The 19,656-nt window shown below is 37.5% G+C and overlaps 2 protein-coding genes and 1 non-coding gene across 3 annotated transcripts; 1 reads left to right on the top strand and 2 right to left on the bottom strand.

Annotated features, from left to right (window-relative positions):
• Nucleotides 1-2,037: 2,037 nt before the first annotated feature.
• Nucleotides 2,038-2,140, bottom strand: LOC147856512 (U6 spliceosomal RNA). Its single transcript, XR_015530756.1, has one exon. It is a non-coding gene; the product is annotated as a U6 spliceosomal RNA (small nuclear RNA).
• Nucleotides 2,141-2,950: 810 nt separating this feature from the next.
• Nucleotides 2,951-4,782, top strand: LOC147856511 (pentatricopeptide repeat-containing protein At2g13600-like). The gene has a single exon (XM_087329030.1). It carries the CDS (start codon nucleotides 2,966-2,968, stop codon nucleotides 4,751-4,753), a length of 1,788 nt encoding a protein of 595 aa, XP_087185156.1. The 5' UTR covers nucleotides 2,951-2,965; the 3' UTR covers nucleotides 4,754-4,782.
• A 2,131-nt stretch (nucleotides 4,783-6,913) lies between these two features.
• On the bottom strand, nucleotides 6,914-18,127 carry SUVH4 (histone-lysine N-methyltransferase, H3 lysine-9 specific SUVH4-like protein). Its single transcript, XM_087329447.1, has 14 exons — nucleotides 17,238-18,127; nucleotides 14,499-14,627; nucleotides 14,354-14,408; nucleotides 14,147-14,259; nucleotides 13,899-14,069; nucleotides 13,491-13,589; nucleotides 10,083-10,181; nucleotides 9,945-9,994; nucleotides 9,365-9,450; nucleotides 8,986-9,145; nucleotides 8,539-8,644; nucleotides 8,239-8,421; nucleotides 7,906-8,136; nucleotides 6,914-7,389 (listed from the first exon to the last, which is right to left on the bottom strand). Exons 1-14 carry the CDS (start codon nucleotides 17,925-17,927, stop codon nucleotides 7,279-7,281), a joined length of 2,283 nt encoding a protein of 760 aa, XP_087185573.1. The 5' UTR covers nucleotides 17,928-18,127; the 3' UTR covers nucleotides 6,914-7,278.
• Nucleotides 18,128-19,656: the final 1,529 nt, after the last annotated feature.

Here is a 19,656-nt window from a genome sequence, read left to right as displayed (position 1 = left end):
AGATCCTCATTCTTATCAGCTTTTCCTTATTTCAACTCTTGCACATGTTCCACCTTTTGATAATTCTTGGTATCTTCCTTTAAATCTTTTGAATCTCCCATCCAAGGTATAAAGGCCTTCATCAAATTCCACATCTTGACTAAGTATCATCAAGTCAAGATATCATCTTCCTTAGCTAGATAATAAATTCTACAACCAATGAGCTGCATTTTACCACCCCATTATCCTTGGCTCTTGAAGAGCCCTTACACTTTTTCAAACTCATTCACCCAAGTTAAGTGTTGAGGTAGTATCATGACATCATCACCTAAGAATGAAGGTATGCATGGTATACAATGAATATCACTTCTCTCGTGCTTAACATCTAATGTCATTCATGAGAAGTATGATGACTTTTTAGATGAGGATGATAATTTAAATATCATAAACCCCTGTTCCTAAGGAGTCACACATAAGATGATATGTTTATTCAATTCCATAATCAAATTTGGCCTCCTTGTGGATGTTAAATAAAAAGTCAAATCTTATCTTATCTAATTAACTCTAGGTTGTATCTAAGGAAGATGCATCTCTTGCTCTTGTAATCCAATTATCTCCTACACTAGTTCAACTCATGCGTTGAAGAATAAACCCTTAAATTAACACCTTACTATAGAGGCAAACACTCATCATGGACTTCCTCCAAAGGCCCAGACCTCCATTGTTGAATGAACAAAGGAATGTTGATGACAATGGACAATGCAGGATGTGACTATCAAGAATATATGAGGCACATGAACCATACCAACACCAATTCTTGAATACCATTGTTGGCCATGCCCATCCCATAGATGCCACCTTGATGCACTTGATATGACCTTCATCATAACCTCACCCCACTTTCACAAGTCAACATCTGATATCATGTTCCATCACCATCACTCATTCTATACATCATAGCTTGCATTTCATGCTTATAAAACGAATTTAATAATCATTCTAATTACTAATTGGTCATTTTCATGAAGCTTTTCATTTTATTTTAGCACACATGCCTTCATGTAAACCATATTTGTAATCATGATTTAGTTCATAAATTTACATCTCTCCCGCTATGCTATGTGAGACAAGACATTGGGGCACAAGCAATGAGAGTAGTCAATTGTACACACTTCATTGTAAACAAGTCTAGGATTCTGAGTATCAGAATTTGATAGTGTTCTTTGCCTTTGATCATATTTGACTATGCTTTCCCCACATCCTTGCACAAATTTCTCTCACATTCATTACATGCACCCCCAATTGCAACGTTTATTAGTAAAGTTCTTGAACATCAAGAGTTGCTACACACCTTCACATTTAGGGATCGACAGCAGTTCGGTTTCAACTTAACCGATGTGGCATTGACTAAACCAACTCTGTTAAGCCTTAACTAGTTTTCAAACTTGAACCAAACTAGTTAAGTGTCAACCTATGTGGCCCAAACTTGTTCAGTTCATGCCTAAACTAGTTAATGAAGCTCAAGCTTGAACAGAGTTGAACCGAGTCACCAAACTATTTAGAAACTATTTAGCAGCTTCATTTAGGCTTCAAACGAGCCATTTCCAACTGCTATTCACATGTATTTTGTGAAAAATGTTATAGTTTTTGTTTCATAGGTCATATTTAACATCCGTCGACAATAATAACATCTCTTTTTTTTCTCGTAAATCTATATTTGTTATTAAAACAAGATGATGATACAACCCTTGCTATCTCCACTAATTCATTAGTAGCGATATGGCAAGGTTAGTATTGTAATACTAGATGATATAAATCTACCTCATTTTGGAACAACATCCCCTTACAATATAGTTGCAAAAATTGCCAAGTCAACTTCCCTTTTAGCCTACAAAGAGAGAAAATCTCTCTCCCCCCCTTTCCCCAACCATCAAGTGACTCTCTCTCTCTCTCTCTCTCTCTCTCTCTCTCTCTCTCTCTCTCTCTCTCTCTCTTAAAGGGTGCAACACCAAGACTTCCCGGGAGGTCAACCATCCCAATATTGTTCTGGCCCAAGTAAAAAAATTGGACAATTTCTCGATTTGTGTGTGTCATCCTTGCGTAGGGGCTATGCTAATCTTCTTTGTATCGTTCCAATTTTATCAAATGTCCCCGAAGGAACTCTCTCTCTCTCTAACCAAGCCCAATCCTTCCACGAATTTCTCTCACAACCATAATGTGTATTCTCAATTACAACATTCATCGGTAAAGTTCTTGAACATCAAGATTCACTACTCACTTTCAAAGGTATCACGTGAAATGTAATATTTTTGGTCTCACAAGTCATGTTTGACCTCTGAAGATGAAGTAGAATCTCTCTCTTTTATCGTAATTACCTTACCCTAGTGGTAAGTTGTTAGCACTACAAGCATTGCGTTCTGGGTTCAAAATCCAACTTCCTCACCTCTCTATTATATACTACTTATATATCTCTTAATTCACTAGATGCCACTGTGGAATGTAGCGGTTGAACCCACAACCAGAAGTAGAATCTCTCTCTTTTATCGTAATTACCTTACCCTAGTGGTAAGTTGTTAGCACTACAAGCATTGTGTTCTGGGTGCAAAACCCAACTTCCTCACCTCTCTATTATATACTTCTTATATATCTCTTAATTCACTAGATGCCACTGTGGAATGTAGGGGTTGAACCCACAACCACCTGATCTCCATTGGGCAACCTTACCAACTGAGCTACATCCATATGGGCTCTCTCTCTCTCTCTCTCTCTCTCTCTCTCTCTCTCTAGCATACGAACATGGTCACCCACATGCCAATGGTCATCACACATTGAGGCAGGCGCCCTCTTGTTTTACCAATGTACGTCTTGCTTTTGCCGATTGAGATATATTTATTTGTTATAATGTCCTACCGCCAACGAGATCACTCATGAAACTCTTTCATGTCGACTGAAAAAGCCAACAAACCAAAATAAATCCTTCATTATAATGAGAAGACATGGATATCGACTAGTTATAAGAAGAAGCCATGGATCCTTCACACAAACCCACCTCCTTCTAGACAGCAGCCATGGATCTTTCCCTGTTAACCATCTCAATTCTTCACATTCCAAAACCAGCAAGCAGAGCAAACAAGTCTCCTTCCAAGCCTACAACAGGATGTTGCAGGAGTGTTACCTTCCTAATGAGTCAACTCTTCTGTCCCTTCTCTCCTCCTTTTCTCGAAGCACGGACATGGTTTATGGCAAGTTCTTACATTCCCTTGCCATGGAAGGAGACCTGAATTCACATGTAATTCTAGGAAATGCCATCATTAGCATGTACGGTAGATGCGATCCTACGACTTGTTGTTCAAGGATTGCTTTCCATGGTTTGAATGTGAAGAATGTGGCCTCCTGGAATGCATTCATTTCTGTGCTTATACAGCATAGCAAGTATTCACAAGAAGCTTTTCAAATGTTCGAACAAATGAAGCAAGAGGGTGCCATGGCAAACACCATCACTTTTGTTGTCATCCTCCATATGTGTGCAAATCATACAATTTTACGAGTAGGACTTCATGTCCATGCTTACCTCACTGGATTGGATGCCGCTGACATAGATGTCATGGTGAATACAGCCTTGATAGATATGTATGGTAAGTGTGGGTGTATAATAGATGCTGAATTGATGTTTCGGGTCATGCCAGAACGAAATGTCATCTCTTGGAACACCATGATTTCAGCTTATGCTCGTTCTGGCAAAGCTTCTCATGCCAGTTGCTTGTTCTCTCACATGTTAAAGGAAAGTATAATGCCCACTGATGTGACTTTTCTCAATGTTATCTCAGCATTCTCTTCATCAAGTCAAGAAGAAAGCTTATGTAGAGGGAAACAGATGCATGCTCGCATCGTGAAGAGCCTAACCTTGAATTCGAATATAAGCTTAGGAAATGCTCTTATTGGAATGTATCGACGATTTGGAAACCTAACAGAGGCACATCATGTATTTGATACAATGCCGATGCATGATTTGGTTTCATGGAATGCTATGATTTCTAGCTGTTCCTACTACCACAAGGTAGATGACGTTTTCCAGTTATTTTCGGACATGCAATCTCAAGGGATAGTGGTACCAAATAAGACCACTTTTTCTAGCATTCTGTCAACATGTGCTTCTAGAACAGCTTTGTTAAAAGGAATACAAATGCATGCCTTGATTATCATCAGCGGCCAGCACACAGATATTCTAGTTTGCAATGCTCTCATCAGCATGTATGGTAAATGTGGTGAGCTTGTAAAGGCACAAGAGGTCTTTGACGGAATGCATGAGCGCAATACGGTCTCATGGAATGCCATTTTTGATGTATATGCACTACATGGGGAGGCCAAAAATGTTGAGGAACTTTATAAAAGGATGCAATCCAACCGAGCATTACCAGATCTTATTACTTTCACAAGCATCTTAACCATGTGTAGTAGGTTAGCAATGGTCAATGAGGCATGTGATTTTCTAAGGTCAATGTATCAAGACTATGGTTTGATGCCAACTTGTGAACATTTTAATTGTGTCATTGACCTTCTTGGAAGAACTGGAAAGCTTGATGAAGCAGAAAACGTTTTAAATAGCATGCCGATTCCTTATGGCACAGTATCTATAAGAGCATTACTGAGTGCATGCAGATATCGGAGTGATCTCGAAAGGGGTGAACGGGCTGCAAAGCATGTAATTGTGTTAGATCCAAATAATACAGGACCATACACAATGCTGACTAATCTATATGGTGTGGTTAAATGAAAATGGGGCCGGATCATTTTTCTCAGAAATCGAAACTCTAGACCTTGGTTGTGGTTTTCCATTGTTATTTTTGTTTCATCCTACTTTGTGGTAGCAGCTATTATTTGGTTCTACTGTCTCTCATATCAGAACACCCAGTGAGACACATCATTTATAACATCCAAGGTATTTAGAGAACCACCGTTCCTTGAATTACCTGAAGCAAATCAATGAAACTAAAGACGACTGCATCAATCAGTGATGATATTAGTGATGTTTCAAACTGATGTATTCCTAGTTTAAAGAGAAGACAGTCTATATCTGTTGATTGGTGTTATTTCTTCATGAACCATCTATATCTGACATTCACTCCAAATTATAAAGAAGGTGACGATACTCATCGATGGAAATAGAAAGAGAGTGCAAAAATATTAATGTATCAAAGGAGGACTTTGTGTTTCCCTCCTGAATGATTTGCAGAGACAAGATAGCTGATTGACAAAACAATAAGACTTGTATTTTCAAGTTGTTTTGAAACAAAGGCAGCAACAAGCATGTTGCAGATACAAGGTAGCAGGTCATGAACTAGTATGCTGAAGATCATAAGAATGATTCTTCCAAAGCATACATGTTAATGATGAAGTTGAAAATTACTTCCAAGACATCACCTATGCAAGTAATAGTGATGACAATTCATGAAGAGAATAGTTATGAATACTTGCTTGAGCTTGGTGGAATTTTAGAGAAATGTAAATATGAGAGCACTGAAAATAAAAATATTGCTGAGACGTATGATAGTAATAAGTTTATGTCAAGAACTAAAGTAGCCAGAGGCATCTAGAGTTTGCATTTATGGTGCAAGTAATTATGAACACTTAAATTGACAAAGTGATTCTGCCAACTGTATGTTGTTATTGATTCTCAAATGAGATCATTATATATTCAGCCTGATGATGGAGAGGCTTAGTTTGATTGTGATGAGTTTATCAATGGCTTGGCAGAGTTCGGTTACTGATTATATAGTATCTGTTTATGGCCATGGATGGGAATTTTATAGCAGTGATCACCCCAATGAGTTCACAGTGTTGCTATGATTTTACATGAAGATTCCTCCCTAGCTTCCATGCATGATTATATGAATTAAAATATTTATGGAAGCAAAGAGGTGTAAAAGAATGTCTTTTAAGTATATCTCTAGTTTGCTCATCTTTTAAATTATGTCAACATAGTTTTAATGTTGAATTGCCCTTCTTGGTAGGAAAAATATGACACCCTATAGATATTGAAAAAATCACTCACAAGAAGCAATTCAATGGACTGGGATTATGTCAATTGTGGCTTGAAACTTATCAACATCTATTAAACAGTTCCAATTTTGGGAGACATCATTGAATAGAACAATGAAACAATCTTATAATGAAAGTCAATATCATATAAAAAACCTTAGATACTCTTTATTCAGTCTAGGTCTCTAGCAATGCAAGAGTAGTCAATAGTAGAATCAGTAAGGGGAAGATCTATATCTCTTCTTTTTACTGATAGAAGAACATTTTGATATAAAATTGAGTTGGTTATATTCATTGTTAAAGGTTTTATGCTCTAAAACAAAATTTCGAGAAAGCACTAGCAGATTTCCAAATTGCATTAGCTTTGAAGAACTTTATTGATTTGTCACTATTGTAAGATCAATTCAAGGTGATGTTGCATATTGCGTCAGGCCATATAATGGTGTTTTGAGACATTGATGGAGTAATGCTCTCTATAAAGGTGCAAGTGTGAATTCGTGAATTTGAACTAGGTTACCTTAGAAAAGTGGCCTTTCGTTGGAATTACTTGAAATACTGTCCAAATGTGGCCTGTCAGATATAGATATAGACACACGACACACACACAAACCATTACTATTACCATTGTTGTGTGGGAGATAGATTTATCAGTAGCAATCAATCAGGTTAGAACATATTTGTGGCCATAGACGATGCACCCTGTCTGCATATGAGGTCAGAGAAGGTTGATGACGATTGAAGCCCTCATCAACCTTTGCAAACACAACACATAATGTTCAGGAAGTCAACCAAATATCCACAAAACATTCAAGCCCTAGGTCTTTCAGAATGCCCAGGATTAAGATAAATAATTAGCTACAAGCCATTCTATTTCTCAGACAACAGTCCAGTGAGCTAGATAAGAACATCCTTCATAGATATATAATAAACTTGTGCAATTACAGCAATTAGTCCCAATTAACCACCAATAATGCATAAATTACAAGACCAAGACATTGATCTTTGTATTAAATAGAAATGATACAAGTGTTGTTCTCAACTAACCCGCAGATCGGAGAACCTTCTTGAGTGGCATGATTGTGAAGATTGAAGTTTTTTTATTGAACTTCGGTCAGAACAACCATCATGCCCTCGAACAAATATATAATAATAGAAAAAATGAGAGGGAAAATAGATTTACCCTTGAATTCCATTATTCATGAAGAGGCCATGCAGAGACTTCTAAAGTGTTTCAAATGTGAACAAAATGCCAAGTTCGAATTAATGTAGCCTCTTTCTGCATGCAGGAGCACCACAATAGCAAGGCAAAACCTTGACTTTTCCATCCTTAACAACACTATCAAGTTCATATCCGTAATCATAACTCAACTCCTGGCAAAAAAACAAAATGAAGAGCAACTAGTATAATGATTTTGTAATAATCGCATATTCAAAAAAAACCAAAACTCAAATCAGTATCGTCAAATAATTCTCTAACAGGAAAAAACAGAATACATGCTATAAATGAGAAAAAGTCTCCAAGAACTCCAGACACTACAGGTAAAGAAGAAAACATATTCATGCATGATCTTTGATTCATTCCTGGAACTTCATATTAGCATTAGGCATATCATGCCACTCTGTAAGTACACCATGTACACACATTTGCATCATAGAGGACATAATCATGATCCAAGGGAAAACATTTTGAATGAAGTAAAATTAAACCATCCAGGTGCTTTGTGCATGAAAACAATATCTGAAATATTAAGCATTCTGTTGGCATAAACCATGGAGTTGCTATTTGAAGCCATTTCATTTGCACAAAATAAAAATGCATGAACTATAAATCTATTTCATTGTCACCTTGAGATCAATCATGAATACAATTATAAGCAAAAGGCATACCTCTAATGGATGTATTGTATCTGCAGCACAGAACCATATATGAGGTCTGCTTAGATCATGATGATCATTCAACACACATTGCACAAATAAGTTAGGTTCACAACTATGGTTGATGTACCGGGCTACACTACCACATGAACCAGCATCAATGCAATATTCAGGCTGCTCAGGGACATCCCTATACTCGTCATTCAAGGCATCACCCTCGTTACTCTTTGACAAATCTCTCCTCTGATGAAGAAAATCCAATGTAAAAAAAACAATTCATTGTGGTAAAATATATAAAGAGTCAAACGAATAGTAAAAAAATTTCAATATTTTGAAATCATGTACCTGCCTCCCACCAACACCTTTAATTGTTTGTAGACAATCCAGCTCAAAAAGGTATTCATTGTCACCAATATTGTCAGCATCAGCAGTTCTCATCAGCACACCAGTATATTCACATACTGGTGCACCTGCTGGGATGGTATCCCAAGACCTTACAGCCCAGCCTTTATTTGCAGTTTTGAAAATCTAATAGAGATCATGTTTGAATATGTGTACATAATATATATGTGATCATTAAACATGCAAACTAGCAGTGCATGAATGGTAGAAGAAAACTGTATAGAACAGCATGGGTTGTCTTACCTCAAGGCGATAATACATGCCACGTTGAGTAACCCGATTCGAGCAAGTAGGTCCACATCCACAATGTGGACCACATTCATAGACGACATCCATAGGCTCCACAAGTCTGTGTTTCAAAGTTTGGGTGATCTTAATAGGCTGACCTAGCAGGCAATGGTAGGATAACAAAAAGTATTTACATGACCATAACTCTATCAGATGTTGATTGAGATAGCGGATAGTGATCCAAGAAAGGGTCTTAACATTGTTACACATATTCTCGGGGATATTTTCTTGCCAGTGTGTCCTATTAGACCATATAGAGGTAAAGAAATACTATTATTATTATATACATTGCACGTATATAATGAATCGGAAGCATATGATCTTATAAATTGAAGATAAATATTTCATTATGATTTACAATTAAAACATACAGTTACGAGTGATGCTTCACTATAGGCATACCTTCCACCATTCCGTGAGACATATGGGAACTTTTTCCCATTCAGTTTGGCACAAGAACACTTTGTTACATCATAGCACTCTCCCTTGCAGCTGCATCCTTTTGAAGGGACTGGTGCTGGTACCTCCTTTGATACTTCATTTACAGCTAAGTATCTTAACTCTGAAAAACAGAAGTCTCCATTGCATAAATATTCAGAGCATGTAATAAAAAAGGAGGATTCAAACAATAAAAAATAATTTCTCTCCATCATTTTGTTCCAGCATAGGATGTTCATCTCCAAAGAGAAAACAAAAAATGGCACTCATTGCTAGCCTGTATCTTCCACATGCTTTATATAACATTTCATTAAAGAACACAACATGGAAAAGTGAACTTTACCAGGTCTAGAAGGTATAGGATCAACAACATTAGAAGCTGGCACTGGAATCTCCTCTAAACCATTGCTTATATCAGCACATACAAGCCTGCAACTCAAGGAAAACACATTAAAAATAAAAAGGGCAGTACATTCAAACTTTGAGTTAGAATGTGTCTTTAAACTTAATATCAACCTCCAAATTAAGGGATCATTTCTATCCAGGAAACAACGGTTACAACTAGTGGCTTGATTTAAAGAGGATAAATATGATGACCTAAGTAACAATATTTCAGCATCATCGCATATAGAGGAACTTCCTTCACTTTCATTATTTCTCCATCCTGGACCGGACCATGATCTATTTCTTTACAAGATGCAAGTTTCAGTATCATAGAGCAACTCACTTTAAGGGCTTTTATTTTAAGCACTTTCGTGTACAATATCTTCCATTTTTCTCATAGATGAGACAGCAATTTCAGTTGTAACATACAAATGAAATCACGTACACAAAAAACTGGATCAATTAGAGCAAGGAATGGTTATTAGCTAGTCAAACAAAATACATCAACAGAATCAGCTAAAGTGGCTATGCATTCGTACCCTTTTAATTCAGAAGGGTTTGATGGAACTTGACCAGAAATAAAGTGAACCTGCATAACAAAAAGAAATGTAACTTTTATAGAATATAAACACTGCATAAATACAGTGAGGTCTGTGATGGCTGCAGAGTGTACTAACTTGCTCTGTTGTGAGCATAGGCTGCCCTTCCATCCGATGTAGACTAAATTTGAACACTGTAAATCCTGATATGCCCTTTTCAGCCCAAAACTTCTTAACCTGGAATATTACGTCAGTATTGAGTTTCATTTAACTGAGACATGTAATAAAACCTGGCACTTCGATCCCGCAAACAGATTTCAGAACAGTTCAACAAGATGATTGTCATTCATAAGAAAATTGAATAAAAACTAGCAGCATGATTTACCATTACACCTTATTATAAAAAGTTGATTTTCCAAACATCATTTACTCCTACAAAAATGAACATCCTCTTATTACGTTATTCGTTATCAACATGGGGTAAAAGCATGTTAATGTTAGAATTCCTAGGTATTGCCCATGAGCATGAAGAATAATTAGACCAGAAAATGTGGTAGGTAGGTCCCTCGTCCAAAGGGAGAAGCTGACAAAAGTGTTTGTTCTGATAAATACCCAATCAAATGCATCGCATCAATATCAGCATACCTACCATTCACGCAATTAAAGATCGATTGAGAAGACTAGACGAATATTAGGGTTGTGAACAAGACAGGACAAGGCTTGCCACAAAATCATCTAGACTGACATGTGTGTGCGTTTGGACTTCACTGCCAAGCTTATGCACACTTGTCATACTCAGCTTGTGAATCAAGTACTGCGTTTGTCATTATCCCAAATGTAGTTGGGTGTGACGTGGCCTGAGGTCAGAGAATCCCTCAAGCAAGGTTTATGGAATTTTCTGCATCCTTGTGTGAAAGTTCTTATGGAGAGAAATTTGCCTATTGAGTCTTGATGCTATATGGACTATATGATAGATCTCTCACTTCCAAGTAGCAATAAGTTAGCTGGCACCATGACCTACTCCTCACAGTCATTTAGTGGGAGATGGTTTAAAGTTCAAACTTAAGTCTCTTTTTGAAAGATATTACAAAAGATCCTTACACATGTGGCTCTTGCTACTTCAGATTGATGCAGTTATTAATCCACAAAACAATGAAATGATCTTCTTCATTACTCAAAGGATTGCTGTAAATACATTCCAAGGGTGGTAGGGCCAAGGTTCTCTATGTGCATGAAATATTGTTATTACTTGATATGACGTGACCCCTTTCAAATGGTATGGTCAAGAGCCTACATGTGTAACCGTTAATTAACTTGTAGCATGACAAGGAGGTATGATAGTGTTGAAGAAGGGTGTGATGGTTCATTACTAATGAGGTCCCTGTATGACTCTTAATTTCAATTAAGGATAGTCCCAAGCATAGATAGTATTTGTATTCCATAACCTTCTGGAGTGCATCAAAGCTTTATTTCAAAGAGACAATTAGGAATCAGCAATGGTTCAGTTTCAGCTTAACCAGCTTAAGACTAGTGATGTGACATCTTTATTTTTCTCTCTTTTCTCTCTGTCAAAAAATGTCATTATCTTTATTTCTTTCTTATTGTGATTAGCTTACCCTAGTGGTGATTATCTTTATTATTTATTTTCCTCTTATTGTACTTAGCTGGTGGAATATAGGGGGTCGAACCCATGACCTCTGGTCTCCAATGGACAACCTCTCTCTTTCTCTCCCTCGTAATTAGCTTACCCTAGTGGTAAGTTGTTACACTATTAGCACTTATGTCTTGGGTTCGACGCCCAATTTCTCACTTCTCTATTACTCCAGACATATCTCTTAATTTACTAGATGCCACTGGAATGTAGGGGGTTGATTCATTACCTCCTGGTCTCCATTGGGCAAACTTACCAACTGAGCTACATCCATTTAGTCTCTCTCTCTCTCAGGCGCGTGCTATTGAATAGTATATAAATGGCTTGACTGGTTTGAGCTGGTTAAGCATGCCTCAAGCCAAACCGACCAAGCATTCAAACTGATTAAGCAAGCTCAAGCCCAAACCTAACCACGGAACTGTTTAAAAACCATTGCCAACTCCTAGAGACAATGTCATCGTCCCAATAGCAAATATATTATTCCTCTGATTCCACATCCCAATGGCATGATTGGTAAATCTGTTCGTCCATAGTTTTGCATGAATGTGTCATTCTCAATCTCTAACTAATGTGGCCAGCTCCCGAATTGTCCTATAACACTGTAGAGCAGGTGAAACAGATATGTATCCATATAAGAGTGGACAATCCAAAGTGTATTGGAATGGGGGTAGTCCATTTATATTTATGCCATGTGATCGAAATGAAACTTCCAAATTTCAGTATACCAACAATGATTACTTCCGAGTTATGTTGGTCATTTTGATGACACAAGCGCCAATATTGCAATCTTTGCTTTGAGAGTTCCCAAATCCAAATGGTAGACGTCACTGATCAGAATATCGCCCCAATCATTATTGGGGCTGCTTCTAGTCCAGCCCAGAATATAAAATGGAGCACAGAAGCTTTGCTCCTCAAGTGTATCCATATGGTAGAAGAGACGAGGCTACAAGTGTATCAAACAAACAAAATTCTGTTCAGGGTTTCTCGGATCTGTGTAGAAGCACCTTGTCCCTCAAAGGTTCCAAGGGTTTCATATTCAGGAGAGAGTTAAGCACTCCTTAACTGGATATTCCTTTGCCTTTCTTACAATGCCTATTCCTTAAGCCAGATCTCCCATAATGTTTTGTGAAACCTTTTACATCCTTAACAGATAGCAGATAACAGAAACCTTTACTGCATTATTCGCCCTTCAAAACCCCATTGTTTGTTATATTCCAAGTGTAGCATGTATGATTATTTCTTGAAAACACAACTGCGATTATCATAAAGAAACAAGACAATTTGTCATACGAAAAATGTGAGAGCATTGCCGTGCATCATATAAGGGACATTAGATGCCATCAAAATTATTGCTTATAAATTGAAATATATACAAAAAAATGATGGAGCAGTGATAAAGCTTGTGCCTTGCAGCATTGAAGTAGTGGGTTTACATCTCAAAACAGTGGGTTTGATATTGCAGTCATTATAGAAACTTCTGTGAACTTGAGTTTAAGATTTGCACGATATTAATTTGCTCCTAAAAGATGGATTTACCTTGTTGATACTGATATCTTTTCAAGCAAAACAGATGATGCTAATGATAAATACTGAAACTGACAATGATAATAAAAAACTATCCTAATTTTAGTTTGAGGTCAGGCAAACTATTAATTTGCACCAAAAATATGCATTTCCAATGTTGATACTGAGATTGTTTTCTAGAAGACAATGAAAAAATTAGCATTGCCCTTCAAAAAGTGAACGTTTATAAAAATAATTGGAACTGTCAATGATAAAACACTAACATTGGGAAATTGTTTGCATAAAATAATGCTAAAATTCTTCTTATAACCATAAAAAGTGAGAAATACCTTATATAATCAAATAAACCAATAAAAAGAAGATAGGCATACCTTGTATAGCCCATCATACGTATAGACTTTTCCCGTATAACTCTTCTTCGTCTTATGACCTCTAATTAATCTGACAGGAAGATCTTGTTCCATGTTATTCTGTGAAAGATGAAATTAATCAATCACAGAGCTTAATGTATTCTAAACAGGATAAATGCATTGCGTTAGTAGACTTCTGGTTAAGTATTACTTATATAATTAGCAGGGTCAACTTATCAAAATTCTGAAATTCAAATTGATAAACATAGTGGTATAGTGTTGCAAGTTTCAAGACACAAGCGGCAAGTGTGACGAAGAGTTCATTATTATATCAACCCGTCATATTTTAGTGGAAAAAACTAGATCATTGCAATTACCAGGCTTGTCTCCTACAAAGGAACGTTTCATTCACCATTAGCATTTTCTTACCTTCAAAGCTAAATTTCCCTTATCCATGATTTGGTCGGCAATTTGTCGTTTGCTTCCTAAGAGATCCTGGCCTCCTTGACCCGTATAAACAACCTCATTTGCATTATCTATATCATCCTCATACAAGCCAGAGAGAATAATAGAACTTGCAACAGGAAGTTTCCATTTCATCTGTAACAAAGTTTCTTTCAAGGATTGACAACATAGAGACAAAAAGAAATGACATAAAAACGGATTCATTAACTTACCATTTTCTTTTTATACGCAGCCCCTATAAAATCAATCCCAGCAAGCCAATGATAATGGAGTCCAACGGCTATCATTTCACATCTTGAAAAGAAATGATCTCCAACATGAATACCTACAAAGTAGAGGTTGCTTTACGCCATGGCATATAAAATAACAAGCATGCTATTTATCTTAAATTTAAGCATTCAGTTAATATAGAATCTCACCTGGAACATGCCCTAGGGTTTTCAAGTTACAAAGCAACTTCCCATCAGCTTTCATCTACTTACGACAAATAAGAACTCAGCAAAAGACAACTTCAACTTTATAAAAATGTAAACCGAAACATAAACTCTAGTTCTATAGATGAACCTGTGATATAGCTTTCAGATCTGGTCTCCTTGATTTCCTAGGCTCGTCACTCTCTTCTTTCTTTTTACTCTTTTTCTTGACAGCGGTGTTCTCCTTGGCATCTTCTTTCCGACAACGTACTTCCTCTTCCTGTTGTGGATCATCTCTCTTTGTATCCTTGTGGTCTTATAGGCCATTTTGGCCTCTTAAAAGATTCAATATATCTTTATTTTTATTTATTTTTGAGTAGAACAAGGACGCCCACTATCACCCACTTACTTCGGTCGCTATATAGATGAGGTATCACACTACAAATGTAATTTGGGGGTTTCAAAGCATGTCTAATGGGTATAGGCATACAAATATTACTATATGCTGATGATATTGTGCTGATCTCTGACTCTCCAGAGGGACTACAAAGACATCTAAATGCCTTAAAATTATTTTGTACAGTCAAAGGTTTGTCAATAAACATGAATAAAACATTAGTGATGGTTTTTAACACCATTCAAGCATGTGTAACAGGATCAGAACCAGAAGTCTTCTTGGGATTGGAAAAGGTGGCACATAGACACACCTATTATGTTCTCCTTATGGGAAGTTGTGTGCTTGACTTTCTCATGGATATGCCGCCCATGGTGCTTCTTGAAAGACATTGTGCACATTTGCAGTTCCAAGAGCCACGAACGAAATCATGGCTATTTGATACACTTGTCACACTAACTCTTCTCTATGGAGTAGAAATGTGGGGACCGAGTTTTAACAAGGCAAATAACCAGAAAGATTTAGAGAGACATTCAGTCTCAATGATTGCCTGCATGATAAGAAGTGAAGCATTGGTGCCCCGTGATATAATTCAGGCAGAGATGGGAGCAGCCCCTATAATCATTGAGGCATTATTCCAAACAGTGGCATGCGTTCGACGGCTTTGGGAGCTACCTAAAGAAAGGCACTCAAGCTGGGCCCTTATGTCATCAAAACAACTTGCTGAACATGGAGACTTTTATTGTTGGTGTTGGTATGCTCAAATGCAACAATGGTTTGAGTCATGTGTCATAACATAAATGCAATGCCCTGTTCCAATATAGACTGGGTTGTCCCCATCTACACATACCAAAGTGGAAAAGAATAGAGTGATCCGAGCCAATATTATTAACTTGGAAAACAAGATACCATGGATCAGTCCCAAAATATCACTTGGTACGAAGACAGCCCAGTATAAGACACTTTTTACACACATCAAAGGATGGATTCATCATCGGGCCATTTTATATGGACATACATCTACCCTATGCATTGTGCAATGTGATAGAGCGACTGCAAACTTCATCACATCAGTTAGAGATTGAGCTAGGCAGATAAGCATGATTAACTCCAAGAGGGAAATTTTGCCACTTGTGTCATTAGGAAGAACAACTAGGTTTCCACATCATGGATGATTTAATGCATATGGAGTGAAAATGGATGACATGCCACCATGATGCAAGAATTCAGGTTTTGCCATCCAAGTTGTGTTCCAATATAGCTTGCATTGTCTACACTTTGGACATGACCCAAGTAGAAAAGAATATACAATGAATTGAGCTCATGATTAAATTGGAGAACTACCAACCCCATAAGAACTCTTGATGGGGAGATGGCCCAGTATAAGACCGTCTTTCTACACATATCACAAGTTGGATTTATGATCAAGCCCTCTTAAATGGATACACATCTATATCTTGTGCTCCATAGTGTGATAGAGCAGCTAAGGACCTCTTCACATTATTTAAATTGATACAGGCACATATGAATGAAAAACTACAGAAGGATGGATTTTACCAATTGTGCCATCAGGATCTGGAATGGGAGAGACATGGCGTTTGCATTGCATTCTTTTATACAAAATAGCTGAGAGATACCATTATGTCTTGGCCGACATTGCAAGGCAATGAAATATGAATATCAATGATGCTTAGAATGGTTCTTGCAAAAAATTACGTGACAAAGAGGGATTGTCCAAGGACAAAAATACAACAAAATGCTCATAATAAAGGATTGTAACAAATTTCTTTAGCCCCATCACTCGCATGCTACAAGTCAATCAAGGGCTACACATGTTGGGTTTCACCCACAACATTCAAAAGGGGCCACAAAATAGGAGACAGTAACATTTTGTAGCACAGCAGAGCACATGTATTTGGACCATGGTCCCATCATCCTTTCGATCAACAAATCAAGAAGATAATCCCCTTACACTGAAGTTGTTTCCCTCACATTAGTTGTTCACTGAAGTGCTTAAGACTCTTCTTGTTAGAACTAAAGATACATAGAGAAAAGTTGTTGAATGACAGCAATTACCTTTACAAAGCAAGAGGTATTCATTAGCGCAAGCATCAATTGAGTCATAATATAATCCCACATATGAGAATGCTTTACGGGTATGATATTCCAGCATAATATTATCCTTTGACAAAAACAATTATCAACAATCATTAATATGCATTTCATTGTACCATAATACTACCATATTATCCTTTGATGAAAACATTTATCAGCAATCGTTAACATGTATTTCATTGTACCATAATACTACCATATTATCCTTTGATGAAAACATTCGTCAGCAATAGTTTAGTTAATATGTATTTCATTGTGCCATAATACTACCATATTATCCTTTGATGAAAACATTTATCAGCAGTCGTTAATATATGTTTCATTCTACGCTTCTTACGATTTTAAATTAAACTTTTTCTATGGGGAACGAATGCCACTAACCTGAACAAATCTAAGGTAATATGTGTTGAAAAGCCTGAGAGTATCCTTCACTTTCTTTCCTGCTTCATGATCGTCTGTGTGAACCACAGAGAAATCGTCAGAAAGTACAACATGTGAAGCTGCGAGTTCTTTAATTTTTGAAAGAGTTCTCTTCGTCTTCTCTGCTTTCCTGATCTCAACTGAAACACCTTCTTCTTCTTCTTCTTCTTCATCATCTTCTTTTTCTTCTGTTGGTTCACATTCCATGGCTTTCTTACAAAGATCAATACTTTCTTCTTTTCCAATTTCCTTCTGTAGCTTGGACAGCATCATATCGCCAGTGATTTTTTCACTGTGGTGACGCTGTTCTGGAATTGCTAACTCTTGCTTTGAAGATATGTTCTGGATCCTAGCACTCCGACGTTGAGGCATGGAATGAGAAATGGGCAGATACTGGGTATCTACGGGTGCAATTGCAATTTCCTTTTCTCGGCCTAGATTTTTCGTTTCTGCGGGCATTGATGCCTTCTCTTCAATTATATTTGCTGCTTCCACAGATACTGATGTCTTTGCTTCAGTTTGATTCGCTAATTCTGAGGGTACATTTTGCGTTTCTGAGGGCATGGTAGACGCAGCAGCTTGTTCTCCATCTACGAGTTCCGAAGGAGAAGATGCAATTGCCATTTCAGAAGCTTTTCGTTTCCTCGGCATTTTGTCCAAACCAGAGCACAGAGAGAGAGAGAGAAAGAGAGAGAGAATGAAACAATGGAAGCTTGAAGGGACGAAGAAATGCAGCAGGCAAATGAATTGTCTTCTCCTCCAAGTCTTCGTCTTCTTCTTCTTCTTCTTCTTCTTCTTCGGTGAGGGAAGGCTGGAGATGGTGAAGCTTGAAGGGCGGAAGAAGAAGGCGAAAAAAAAATGTCACTCTCTCTCTCTCTCTCTCTCTACACACGCAGAGAAATGGCGGGAAAGTTTAGAGAGTAATTATTTCCGGAAGTAAACGTAACTCCCATTTTTTCCAAAATTACAGAATTAGCCCCCCCCCCCAATTTAGGAACCGGCTTGGTTCAGGTTTGGAAACTCCCATACCAGTTTAGGCTTAACCGGTTTGGTTTGGACAAGGCCAAACGGGTTAAGCCGAAACCAAACCGTTGCCAATTCCTACCTAAGTTCTAACCTCTCCATCATTCATGCATATACATATGCCGTCTCATTTGCTTTACTTCTCCTTTCCGTCCCTTCCATTTCCAATCGATCTAGTACCTTTGTTCTCGACCTTTCTTGCACATTGAGCTTTTTCATGTGTGTTATCCTTTTTGCTTCGTCCGTTTTCAAGCAATATTTTTTCTTTATTCTTGACATTCATGTATCCCCCCCCCTCATGCACATCGATCGAATAGGTGAAAAGGCCATTTGACTTGCTCAATTTTGAGCCCTTATGTCATACTTGTAGAAGGATAGAAGTTAGGTCTAAGATGTGCGTGGTGACTAGTTAGCCTTTGTTGGAGGAATCCTTGAAATGCTTTTTTGCATAATTGTGTCAAAACATGTATTAGACTCTCTCTCTCTCTCTCTCTCTCTCTCTCTCTCTCTCTAGTGCAAACGCATGATTATACTAAGTGATGTGTGTGAGAAACACACGTTGGTACCATACCTGAGTGGTGTCACCGCCACAATGGTAGTGGGACATGTCGAATCACTAATAGGCAAGACAAGCGCAACATCCGAGGAAAGAATTTTCACTTACTCCAATAAACAAATTTATCACAATAATAGTCCCTTCAACTTATTTAGGTGTTTTGCAACTCCGTGTCTACCATCAAATACAAATGCATTCCACTGCCCGCATATTCCAATTATCATGCAATCCCCAATATCTCATATAAAAGAAAATTATCTCCATCTTTTACTCAAATCGAGCTGTGTGAATTGTGCAAACATGTGTTGCTTTTGTGGAAAATAACAATGCAAAAAAACACTTGCCAAATTTGGAAAATGTAACCCAAAGTTGATCGCTAATCAAACACTTGATGAACACGATGAGTATCATGTTCCACTTGAACAAGACAAAAATAAATAAACATTTGCATGCTACTAGTTTGTGTCTCTTTAGAAACAATCCCACAGATAAACCTCCAATCAATACTCTCCAAATGAATGTCATTGCTACAAATGATGATTTAACAATCTCTCTCTCTCTCTCTCGAAGTTGTTGTAGTATAGTGGTGAGTATTCCCGCTTGTCATGCGGGTGACCTGGGTTTGATCCCCGACATTGGTGTTTTCCATTGTAGTATTGTTGGTTAGGATACTGGGCTCTCACCCAAGAGACTCGGGTTCAACTCCCGACAATGGAAAAGACAATATCAAATATCAAATTGATTATTGGAAAAACACCCCATTTTTGTTGTAAACCAATTGTCTCCTGGACCAAATTTGAC

This window comes from Azolla caroliniana, unplaced genomic scaffold (genome assembly GCF_043228905.1).
Source record: "Azolla caroliniana isolate FFs.n. ecotype wild unplaced genomic scaffold, voAzoCaro1.0.p SCAF_13, whole genome shotgun sequence".
Classification (NCBI taxonomy): Eukaryota; Viridiplantae; Streptophyta; class Polypodiopsida; order Salviniales; family Salviniaceae; genus Azolla; species Azolla caroliniana.
The sequence above is the reverse complement of the archived record's forward strand: the minus strand, read 5'-3'. Positions and strand labels throughout refer to the sequence as shown.

Bases quoted from the DNA above. Each gene is read 5' to 3' on its own strand.
- SUVH4 (XM_087329447.1), bottom strand. From the start codon at position 17,927: ATGCCGAGGAAACGAAAAGCTTCTGAAATGGCAATTGCATCTTCTCCT. The intron at 13,590-13,898 runs GTAAGAAAATGC...CATCTTTCACAG, and splicing joins AGGGAAATTTAGCTTTGAAG to AATAACATGGAACAAGATCT. The intron at 7,390-7,905 runs GTATGCCTTTTG...TTTTTTTGCCAG, and splicing joins ATACAATACATCCATTAGAG to GAGTTGAGTTATGATTACGG.
- LOC147856511 (XM_087329030.1), top strand. From the start codon at position 2,966: ATGAGAAGACATGGATATCGACTAGTTATAAGAAGAAGCCATGGATCC.